The sequence below is a fragment of the Cajanus cajan genome, chromosome 10 (assembly GCF_000230855.2).
Source record: "Cajanus cajan strain Asha chromosome 10, NIPB_CcT2T_4, whole genome shotgun sequence".
In the NCBI taxonomy this organism is placed as follows: Eukaryota; Viridiplantae; Streptophyta; class Magnoliopsida; order Fabales; family Fabaceae; genus Cajanus; species Cajanus cajan.
The window spans coordinates 49727025-49739670 of NC_138526.1; the positions used below are offsets into that span (position 1 = coordinate 49727025).

General features: G+C 28.8%; 2 protein-coding genes across 2 annotated transcripts; one reads left to right on the top strand and one right to left on the bottom strand.

Annotated features, from left to right (window-relative positions):
• The first annotated feature begins 2379 nt into the window (after positions 1–2379).
• Positions 2380–2688, top strand: LOC109805656 (uncharacterized). Its single transcript, XM_020367827.3, has one exon. It carries the CDS (start codon positions 2380–2382, stop codon positions 2686–2688), a length of 309 nt encoding a protein of 102 aa, XP_020223416.2.
• Positions 2689–5666: 2978 nt separating this feature from the next.
• LOC109805654 (casein kinase 1-like protein 2) lies at positions 5667–10494 on the bottom strand. Its single transcript, XM_083065941.1, has 15 exons — positions 10477–10494; positions 10233–10351; positions 10107–10147; positions 9548–9617; positions 9291–9439; positions 9111–9206; positions 8947–9017; positions 8123–8184; positions 7964–8027; positions 7795–7879; positions 7576–7702; positions 7368–7450; positions 7219–7282; positions 6867–7009; positions 5667–6219 (listed from the first exon to the last, which is right to left on the bottom strand). The coding sequence occupies exons 2-15, from the start codon at positions 10306–10308 to the stop codon at positions 5926–5928; spliced, it is 1425 nt and encodes a 474-aa protein (XP_082922067.1). The 5' UTR covers positions 10309–10351; positions 10477–10494; the 3' UTR covers positions 5667–5925.
• Between the last annotated feature and the right edge of the window lie 2152 nt (positions 10495–12646).

The window sequence follows — 12646 nt, forward strand, 5'->3', positions numbered from 1 at the left end:
TGGGTGGAAAGAGAGAAGCACATTCCTAGTGTTATGAACGTAATTAAGTTGGAGTTCCCACCCTTAAAATTAAGCTCTTCCTACATTTGGATGCATTATTTGAAGACTATTACTAGAGTGTAAAAATCGTTTTCAATGCTCCATCATTAAAGTATGGTTGAGAAAGACACATTCTAACTTCCTAATCAAGTACTTCTTTTCTCTTAGTGGGACGGTTTCAATTAAATTGAAGAAGATTATTTTTAAAGTAAATAATGTATTTATCGGCCATTTATTTCTTTTTTATCAAGTTACAAATCGTTATATATAATAAGTTTCTTCTTTTTATTGTTTTTTTTAAATAAATTAAGGTATTTCTTACAAAAGTTAAAAGATTTTCTTTTAAGGTTTTGAGTTTTGTTGACTTTTTGCGACAAATATTTTTTCATAGATATCAAATCGTATTTTTTTATATATATATAGAAATTACATATTTAAAAGATAAGATTATTTGTCAACTATATCAAACTTATTACTATGATTTTTAATTAGTTAATAAAAAATTATACTAATATTGCATAAAATTAAATTACTATTTTAATGCTACTAACACTTATTTATCATGCTAATAACAATGAATTAAAGCATGCACTTTCGGCCAAAACTTGAAAGCAAAGTTTGTAGAAAATTATGAGCGCAACTTTCCAGATGCTTGCTTCTATGAATAAAAGAGGACAACATTGTGCGACCTCTATAATAATTTCCTTTGGTTTATATAATAATTTCATTCCGAGTCATTTTTCTATGCTTAAATTCAACTATAATTTCCCACCGAAAATGTTTTAGCCATTTTTTTGTGTGAGTATTTTGAGGGGGAAAAAGTGAAGGTTTTTACCTTCTGACTTGCAAAAACCAATGTAGGTATAATTGAAAAGGTGGACCACAATGGTCAATTGAAAATCAGAGTGTTTTGTCTTTTTATGAACAAAGATTGTTGGTCGTAGAATTTTGTGAAATTTTTGACATAAGATCATTCCTCCAACCTTATTTCTTTTTATATATCGAGTCCTAAGGTAGGGTGAAAAAAGCTCTTTGCCTTCGTTTAGTACTTTTTTGTCGTTTTATTTTTAATATTTTTTATTAGTAAGAATTACAATTACAATATATTTATAAACTTTTCTATTATTTAAATAACAAATGCACAAATATAGAACCATCTCCATGTAATGTCGGAATATTTTATAGAGTTTTCTTTTAATAACGTATTAAAGAGATTGTTGTGTGTGTTTGGATAAATCACAATGAAAAAAATACATATTTTAATGTAGAAAAAATAAATATTTGTAAGTGTAACTATTTTTTTTTTTTTTTTAAACTCCAGTTGAATTGAATTTAACTGGTTTCTAAACACACCATTAGTCTTTAATTGATAAGTATATAATTTAAAAAAAAATTATGACAGATTTATTTACACAGAATCTAATTATCTTAAATGGTTTTAATGTTACCCTTGTTTCAATTTACAATAAATTTTAACACTTGCACGAGTGAAAACTAGTCAACCCAAAAGTCTCGTGCAATTCTGCTTTGCCAAAAAAGTTGGATCAGTCGCTACCCTACTGACTTTCATTAAAGAAAACAACATATCATCATCTTCACCTACTTCCAACTCAGAAGATCTTATTATCTAAATTAATTGAAGAATTATTTCAGCATCAAAATAATTTTTTTATATAAAAAAATAATTTGATATCACTATTTTTTAAATTAAATCAACGTGACCTGTAATTTAAAAGACCAACATTATAATTTAGTCTAAATTAAAGTTAGTAAAGAGAAGCAATAACAATCAATAAAAAAAGGGTAACATGATTTTCATATAAAATATGTTTTATTTACACATTTTCTTAAATTAACTTCCATTTTAGCATTTAAAAAAGTGTTTTAATGTTGTCATTTCTTAAAAAGAAATAATAATAATTTTTTTATTCTAAATTTATCCTTTCATAAATTATTAAACTACTATAATTAAAACTGGTATATTTATTTAGAAAGTAAGAATATTATTTTAGTAAAGTTATATAAAAAAATAATATATTTATTATTAATTATTTGTGTCTAAGAATTTAAAATTACAATTATTTGGAGATGAAAGAAGTATTAAATATATAATTAAAATTTTCACTTTTGAATCTACATAAATGGAAAAAACATTAAATAAAGAGGTTAATTTTTTAAAGAAAATGTCATTAATTTTTGGCTGAGATACCTGGTTTACCGAGAAATAAATAAATAATTCTTAAGATAGAAGTAGAAAAAGCAAAGGCATGAAGCTTTTCCTTTGAAGTTATTCCCATCTTGGTAGCCTCAAGACACATACTCTTTTTCTTGGTTGGCATGATGGAGTTGAGATCCAAGTCATGCAGAGATGAAGGCAACGTGGCCCCAACAACCATGCAAGATCTCAGGTCTTACAGTGTTAATAATGCTTCTTATGCTTATGCTTATGCACATCACAACCATGTCAAAGTGAAGAAAGGGAAAAACACAACAAAGAGTTGGAGTTTCAGTGACCCTGAGTTGCAGAGAAAAAAGAGAGTTGCTGGCTACAAAATATATGCTGCTGAGGGCAAAATGAAAGGCTCTCTTAGGAAGAGTTTCAGCTGGATCAAGAACACTTGCACTCAAGCTGTCTATGGATGGTGGTGACTGGTGAATCATCTTTTCTCTCTCTCTCTTTTTTATTATCTGTAATGAAATGTGATTTACTAAGGTTTCTGAGTAAATCTTTAAATTAAATCCCCTATCCTTGCTGTATGAAACTCCATCTCCAGTTTGGTTACTACTGCTCAATATTTCTTAATTATTAGTTCAAATTTAAGATGAATATTATTTATTGGGTTTGAACTAGAATTTGATTTTTTTTTTAATTATATACGGCTTGAAGAATATATTTCAGCTAGTTATATTGATTATGAATTGGATTACTTTTGGAAGAATTCAGCATCTTTTAATATATATATATTATGAAGACCTCATATCATCTAGAAATGAAATTATATATAAATAAAAAATAATCTTATTATATCTATATATATCATTGCTAGATTGAAACAAACCGAAAGAGGGTAAGAAAGAAATGATGGCGAAAGAGGAAGTTTCTCCTTTGTCGCAGAAATAGAATGATTGATTGTTCAGATAAAGTGCATTGCGAAATGCTGCAAACCTCAATGGCTTTGTGTTACCAAAATATCATAAATGAAACTTGGAGTCATCAAGTGTCAAGTCTCTCAATAAACATCACGTTTTCACATCTTATTTCTTGATGGAGAAACCTATTATGTTTTTTAACCAAATTAAATCAGCTTTATATATATTCTGAATAGTAAGTGAATTTCGCGCATTGAAAGCGCAAGATACATATAAAATAGCTTATGGTTGATCATAAGGTGCTACACCTTAAAAGATAATGTAATGTTTCCAATGAATTACAAAAAAAATAATGAGGCAAAAAATAATAATAGTAAAAAATGAAAGATAAGAGTGTGATGTCCCAGAAATTGTGTTTGGTCACAGTTGTACACCCTCTACTCTACCCTGCTTTCGTTTGTATTATTAGAGAGAGAATGTAAAGACATTGTTCATAGTTCCGTGAAATTCGGCAACAAAAACGCTTTTCAAAGCTAACATCTTTTTAGGGTATATTTAATTTATAATTATTATAATATTAATATATTCAAATTTAAGGCTATATATATGTGTGTTAAGACAGATTAATTTAAAAATAATTACAGATGTTTTATCACAAATATTTTATGCCTCCTTTACTCTTGTTATGGATTCCCGCTGTCCGATTTGACCCACATTTCATTTAAAATTATTGAGAGATTCTTTATTATATTGATGTATATAAAATATTTGTTAAAAGACTTGAAAGATGCTTTAGAGACTTAAAAAAAATATGCATAAGATACAAGAGATTTGAAACATATGTTAAGAGTTTAGAATGTTGTTTGTGATCCGGACATAATCCGCGTTTGATCGTGTATATCATCCTATCAACAGTTTCTGTGGAAGAATTTATAGGAGAAACAAATAAAATATTTTAAATAAGTTAAAATTAATTTATAAGTAAGTTAATTTGTAAAAATTCTTTTATATTAATTTTAAAAAAAATATATTTTTAACTTATGTGTAAGCTAATTTTAGTTTATAAAAAATTATTTTATTTTATTTTCAAAATGTTTATGTAGAAATTTATCTAAAGAGATTCTAAAATCAATGTAAAACTATTTTAACATGTAACTATATGTCACGATCTATAAAACTATTTAAGTGGAATAGTCATATTCACACATTTTATTTTGAGATAATTTATGGTGGAAATAGGAGATAGAAAAACAAAAAAACTAGTGAAAATAATAAAAGTGATAGATGATGTGATGGAAAAGAGAGAAATAAAAAAAATAAAAAAAAAAGTTTATGTATGATGATGATTTTTATTGAAGTTGGCCTTTCTTCCAACCTTATTATGTATTATGAAACTTAACATAGTGTGAATCATTCACTTATTATCGATCCTCAATATGTTATTCTTGACTAAGCACATGATAGACATAAGAGAACAACCTAACATGTCACCTCCTAATCTCTTACATATACTTCAGTGCCGTTTATAACAATCTTATCCGATAAACTAAAATCTTATGTGAAAAGAAAATGAGGTACTCTGACATGACTACTCTCCCTAAAATTGATTTAAATGTCATATTTAAATACAGTTGGAGCAGCAAATTTATCAAGAAGAGATTAAAAAAAAGAAAAAAGAGAGAGAGAGAGAGAGGCGCTAATGAAGACAATATACAATTAAGTAAAGAATCAACTCCAATTGGTTCATTTTTATCAGAATTTATCTATAAGTTTATTTTGTTTCATGGTAACTCTTCTACAACCAAAACTAAAAAGTATGTTACATTCAGTTGTTATAAAAGATCGACCAGTTCATGAATGCTTTGTAATTTCTAATTAGTTTGTTTAATAGCTCTGAGTGGATTGGTGTAATTGGGGCCTTGCCCCTCCTCTTCAAAGTCGTTATGAGCGAAAACTTTTTATCATTCCTTTGAATATTTCTTGAATTCTTGAGCGATTTCTTTTAAAGTAATAGTTAGTATAGAACACAGTTTAAAAGTAAAAGTCATTAAATATATAATATGTTTTTAATATCTCTAACTTTTAAAAACATTCAAATTATTTATATAATTGGAATACGTAATAAATAAAACATTTAAAGTTTTTATACAACTAGAATTAGTAATAAACGACATTTTCTCAACGAAAGTAGACCCATTTGTTTAAAAAGTTGGAAAAATAAAAGTTTCATCAAAATCACATTCAAAATATATATATATATATATATCGTTTTTATTAATAGTATAGATGTTGAACGACGGATCACATCTTGCTTTCGAATTCCCCTAGTAAATTGTTAGAGATTGCATCACCCTTAGCCATTCTTTCCGAGTCAGTAGCTCCTATGTTACACGTGAAAAACTCCAGCAATACGTGGATTAAAGAAACACCCCCTGAAATTTCTAGTATTGTAGCACTGGTCGTTTTACCAGTTGGAAGCTAATGGAATTTCTCACTTAAATGTCAACAAACATGATTTATCCAAAAAAAAAAAAAAATGAAAGAGCCAGGAAAGCATGATATTTTACTAGATGATATAAAATGAGAAAAAGATAGAATCAACGTGAGTACACGGTCAACTGTATTAACAAAGGCTTTTCAATGCCAGATTTTGTGAGGAAACCACTTGAACATATCATTCTTGTATACTTTAGTGACAATTCCCAATTTGTTGCAGCTTTCATCCAACACTCCACTCGGTAGTTTATAAAAACAATTTAAAAATTTACTAAAATAGTTGGTCGGGAAAGGCAGCAGCTAATACTGTAACCTCTCGTCATTGAAATTCAGGCTCTCAATACCTCGGATAGTTGACTCAAAATTCTTCATGTTTGATGTATTTCTGCCAGAGGATGTTCGGTTATGGTTGTGCTCAAATGACATGATGGGTGAAGTTCTTTGAGCAGCAGTTTTACGCAGTGCTCCGGGACTAGCATCCATAGTGAGAGAATGAGAGGGCTCAGTCTCATTGCCAACAACTGCATCACGACTGCTCGATACAGCACCACGCCTAGTAGATCCACTTGACCGGAAGAAATTAGAACTAGACAACTGCATACATATCATACGCAATACAAACATAACGTCATGATCGGTGTAACTGTAACCAGCAACCAATTTCAAACGTGACAAAAATCACGAACTAACAAACCTGATAATGTATGTAATCACTTTTAGAATATCAGAAACCCACAATGCATGGACTACGATCCTATTTGGATAATTCTTTTTATAAGCACTTATAAAATAAAATAAACTTCTCTCATAAATTAAAATCAACTCATACACTTCAACTTTAGGAGAAGTTAGACGAAAGAAATTTTATAAAAAAATTGAAGTGCATAAAAGTTAATTTTAACTTACTAGAGATGTTTAATTTATTTTACCTTCTTATTTTCTTCTTTTATGAGTGTTTGTTATAAAAATAAAAATAAAATATCCAAACAAACTCTATATTTATTTATTTTTTTGCCAGAAAACAAGAACCACAACCACAAGAGTATATTCACAGAACAAAAACTCTTAAATGCAGCAGGTCTGAAGAAGAGGAGTTCAAAAAAATATACATAACTTGTCTAAACACAAAGCATACTTATGCGATGCCTACTAAAAATTTTATTATTTTTAAACAGAAAATAATGAGGAAGAAATATGATCCGCTCACAGTCATAAGCCATCCCATAAATAAATGTACTCACCATAACATCTTTAGATCCATTTGAGTCACTTGGAACTGGGGCTTTTTGTCTTGACAAGGATCCATCATTTGTAATAGGTCCAGAGTTTCTCCTTCGAGCAGGATCAGATGAAGACCAACCAGTATGCCTACTACTTTCCCCACCTACACAAATTTCCCACATTAAAAGCAGAAAACGCAAAAGTACCATACCATAAAATTGTAGAAAAGCCGAGGTATGCAAAATAAAAGGAAAAATAGAAGTACCTACATAGAATAACCAAGACTTTTGAGCTAAGAAAGTAAGAAACCACATATTACTAATAAAATAATAGATTAGGGACTTAAAAGTAAAAAAGGAAAGAAAATTATACCTATCTGTCTATCAGCATTTACAACAGCTGGTGGCACTCCAGAACTTGGTCCAGCAGCAGGACCCTGAAAATGTCACTTTAAGTAAGATAATCTAATATCAACAAACAAACATTAAGCTAATACCACTGTATGGCACACCATAACTTACGATAGCACGAGCAGGAGGTGTGGAAATTTGAGACTGCTGATATTTCAAAATGGTCCAATCAAAGACATAATCAAACTGGAATCCTGGAACAAGAAGAGAACACCAGCCAAACACACATAATTGACAGATTAAAACATTACCATCTAGTTATCAAAGGCTACAGAGTATTCTAAAGTGAAATAATCACCAGCAAAAAAAAGGCCCAAACCTTCACGAATAAAGAGGTCACGGAAAAGCCTTTTCAAATAAGCATAATCTGGTTTATCATCAAACCTCAGTGACCGACAGTAATGGAAGAATGAAGCAAACTCTGAGGGATAGCCACGACAAAGAGACTAACAAAGAAGCAAACCACATTTTATCATAATCAAGGGGAGAAAATAGATAATATGTACCAAGATACTACTTTAAACACAGTTTTACTCACCTCAATAGAAGTAGAAACTTTCTTCTCACTGATTTTCTCATACTTCTGCTTCTTAGTACCTGCTTTCAATCCCTGCCATGGGAGACTGTAGAAATACTAAGTAAAAAATTAAAATAAAAAAGTAGGTGATCAAGAAAAAGAAACACAACACAGGAGCAAGGATAACTACCTTCCTCTCAAAAAATACATAAGAACATATCCAAGTGATTCTAAGTCGTCCCTTCTGCTTTGCTCTAACAAAGAATAAAAGGTTAATCCCGAACTTAGAATCTATTAACAATAAATACAATGGCAAGGAATTTCATGAAGAGACACATTGAGCGCATACCAATTCCAAGATGAGTATTCATACTAGCATATCTAGCGGTTCCAGTCAAATTCTTATTCTCTCTGAAACGGATTACAAGCAAGTGAAATTCAGAGAAACCCCACAATTTAAAGATATTATTTTAAAATAATAACTTGGAAATATTGTAAAGTCATTTGTATAAATAATAATATAAAAAATACAAAATCATCAGAGAAACTACAAAAGGATAATTTATAAGTAACAACAGTTGTTGAAACATATTCGCACAAATAAAAAAAATAATAGAAAATAGAACCAACAATTGGAAATGAAAGAATTTAAACTGGATTGATTGTCTGTGTAAACTCTACACCACCAGCACTTCACTTGAACCTATTAATTTTAATATAACTTGCACTATAGTACCTTTTCTTGTTCAGTTAATCATATAGAAATTTTAACAGCAGGTACATTATAATTTTCCAACAATTTCATATCACACATCCAAACTTGGTAGTTAATATATTTATTAATAATTATTAATATTCTACAACTCAAAGGTCTGGTCCGGTAAAGATAAATTGGTTTCATATCTTGCAGCAATTAGAATAAGAACTTCAATGTTGCATAAAGTACCAAACTAGAGGCACCACACGTCCACACCATGTACTTCCCCCACCACGCACTTCTTGTGTTTCCCGATAAAAAGATACAACTCCTTTATTAGGAAACTCCCACTAGTATAACATTTTTGGATATTGGATCTCCATATTCAGTTGATTACTATCCTGATTCTTAACAGTTAAAACTTGTTTCGACTCTTCAACCATTGTATATAAAATCAGAAAAAAGAAACAAAATACCTGTAAGGAATATGCCGATGGGTAGAGGTGTCTCGGTATTTCTTAGCAAGACCAAAGTCAATGGCATAAACCTATGAAATAGGTCATTTTTAAAAGGATGCATCCAAGAGATGAAAGAAAGGAGTAGAAAAAAAAAAAAAAAAAAAAAAAATTTGAACTAATACTTGATTTGCACGCCTCCCCAAACCCATTAGGAAGTTATCTGGCTTGATGTCCCTATGTAAAAACGATTTGGAATGAATAGATTCAACTCGACTTATCTGCAAACATTTCAAGATTACCCCATTTAAAACAAAATCAAAAAATGTAAATTAGAAGAGTATCTACATAACAGGACATCCCACCATCTGATCAGCAAGCATGAGAACAGTTTTGAGGGACAATTTCCGAGTACAGAAATTGAATAAATCCTCAAGACTAGGGCCCAGTAAATCCATTACAAGGACATTGTAATCTCCTTCAACACCAAACCATCTCACATTTGGAATTCCAGCTGCCAGATAAAAATAGCCAACCAAAAACATTTAGCCTGAGTAATACAGATTCTATACAGTAAGCAAAGAGATCGGAAAGATAAAAATTCAGTAAGAAAGAACATTACTTCCTCCTTGCAGTATTTTATACAACTTTGATTCATACAACAACTGAGGATGCTTGGTTTTGACACTTTCCTGAATCAAAATGCAAAAGGAAACAGTAAACAAACATTTCATTAAACATATCCCTAATCCTCAATAGTCAACATAGTTCTTCAAAAAGTCAACTATCATCAATGCCATTAATGACAGAGGATAAGCTGTAGTAGATACATGGCCAAACACCCCCCGGAGTTGAGGAAGTGAGGCACAAGTCACGAAACAGCCTTAGGCACACCTTTTGGCACATCTGGCCACATTAATTCCTCTACAAAAATTAAAACAAAATAAATGTGCTGCACTACTACACTGTCTATCACATATTCCACTAAGCACGCCTTCACCACTTCAATTTTGCACAGTCGTTAAAATTGAACAACACGACTACACGAGACTTCGCAGTACATACCCAATCATTTATAATTTCACAACGAGAGACGATAAACAACAAATCAAACCTTAAAGAACTAGAACAGCGTTTATAAAATCAACAATTTTCAAATTAGAGCAAGTGGTAGTACTCACAAGCTTGATTGCAACCTCTTCATTGGTCTGGACATTGGTGCCTGAAGAATAATTGAATTAGGAAAACAGAAATTGAAAGTAAATAAGTATGTGAAAAAGTGAGGAAGAAAGAGAGGCAGAGGGAACCGAGATAGATCTCGCCGAAGGATCCGCCACCAATCTTGCGGCCGAGACGGAACTTGTTCCCAACCCGAGGTTCCATGGGAATGGGAAGAGAGGAAAACCCTAGGGTTGGGAATTAAACCCTAGAAAGTGAAAATTGGAGTTGGCAGTAGCAGAGAAATGGAAGGGGGAAAGGAGCGGGACATAAATGAGAAATGAGGAAAAGGTAGGGGCAAAATTGGAAAATAGGAGAGACGCCTTTCCTCACCTCGCGCTTTCATCCAAACGGATTTTCTTTCACTTTTCAGGACCCCGCAGTAAGCAGCAACTAACTACATTCAACCACGTTGCTATATATATAATACGGATAAATTTAAATAAAAAATTAGTTTTTGTTTCTTTCAAAATTTGGAATTATTAATTTAGGTCTTTATAAAACATATAAATTTTGTTCAAAATTTTTCTAATATGAAGTTATTTTTTTGTATTAGTAATAATCATTTTAAAGGATATAAATATAATTTATTTTAATTATTAATAAAAATTATAAATTTTTCACATTAACATGATATATCATAAATAATTATAAAAAAGTCATCCTAGATTATCCGTCCACCTTGAGGTAAACACATATGATTAATATATTAATAGGGATTAAGTATACAAGGAAACGTGATTTTAAACTTTAATTACATTGATATTATCTGTGTATTGAATATATGCGACTTGGTAAAATTTAATAATAAAGTAATATATCTTTGTCTTATTTTATTTAAGATAATCTTTTAAAGACTAATCTTCTGAAGTATTAAGATTGTTTAAAGGGTAAAAACTTTTATAATAAATTTTTTTTTCACATACATTGATTCAAGATTAAACTCCTAACCACGTGATTAAGTGGTAAAATTATCTACTATGTTACATTTTATTGGTTTAGATGATAACTATTAAATTGCATACATGTAATTAAAATTAAAATAATGTTAAAATATTTCTAATGCAAAATATTTATGGTGTATCTTGCTAATAAACAATAATATTTATTAACAACTTTCATTAGAGTGTGGCGACACAAAAAATTGCAAAACATACAATTTTTAAATAAATAACATTTCTCAAAACACAAATTGTTTTCTCAAATAAAAATATATTATTATGTTTAATTAAATTAATATTTAATTATGATAATTATGTTAATTTTTTAAGTTATTAAAGAGTGAATTGTAAATAAAAAAAATTATAAAAAATGTGAATTGCTTATAAGATCTCATTATTTGAGCTAAACTTGTAAAAGCTTAAGAATGATATGACATAGTAAATTCCACTTAAAGCAAAATAAGAAACTTATTTATAAGAACCACTATTTTATTTTGGTAACTTGAGTGATTTAATATTTGGCTGATTACATAATTAAAAATTATTTGAAAAATTAGATATAAAGTATAATAATATTAAAAATAAGTTAAAAAATAGTATTATATATATACTAATTAATGTTACAAATTATTGAAAACCTATTTGTACACAACACTAAAACACATATTTGAATCTTCATTTTTATCATTAGTTTCTAAAATTGGCAATTCATTATTATATGTAACTTTTGAAATTGTAACATGTAGTTGATCATGACAAAAAAATTGATTTTTGAAAGCACACACCAATATACTTTAAAGATTGACCTTTAAAAAATAATTTTTGTTGAAATTTAAATGAAATGTCAATATTCGAAAGAGATAATAATAGTCTAAGTATATATATTTGAAACCAAGTTGACTATATGATATAACTTTTCCTTCAACACATGAGAAATTATTTTTGTATTGTTTTGTTTTTTTTTTATATTTATTCTTCTTTTGACTAAATAAGTGTTTGAATAACTATAAATAATAGTGTAAAAAGATTTCTCAAAACACAAAAGAGAAAGAAAAAGATTTTTCAAAATAAATATGAGATAACATTTATTTTGGTATCTAATGTTTTAATTAGTCAATGGTCAAAGAGAATATGAAATTGATATAAAAAAAATGAGAATATGATTTATATTAATTTAATGGTAAATAAAATATTAAAAAATTGAAATTATATAGAAAGTAACCTTTCTAATTTAGGGTAAAATTTATAATGATTGAATATTTTTTAAATATGATTAAAACTTTGAAAATATATATTTATTTTTATATAATTTTTTTATTTTTATTTGGTGGAATTAATTTAATATTTTAAGGAATGAAATAATTTGTGTAAAAAAAAAGCAAACTATTAGTCAAAAAATAAATGAGAACATGATTTATTATAATATTTCAAGATAAATAATACTATAAATAATTTTATTATAATATACGCTATCTGAATTCATAAATGAAAATGTTTTAAATAGTTTATTAATGTTAATTGATATCATTTTAAATTTATCGCAATGCATACTAGGAAATCAT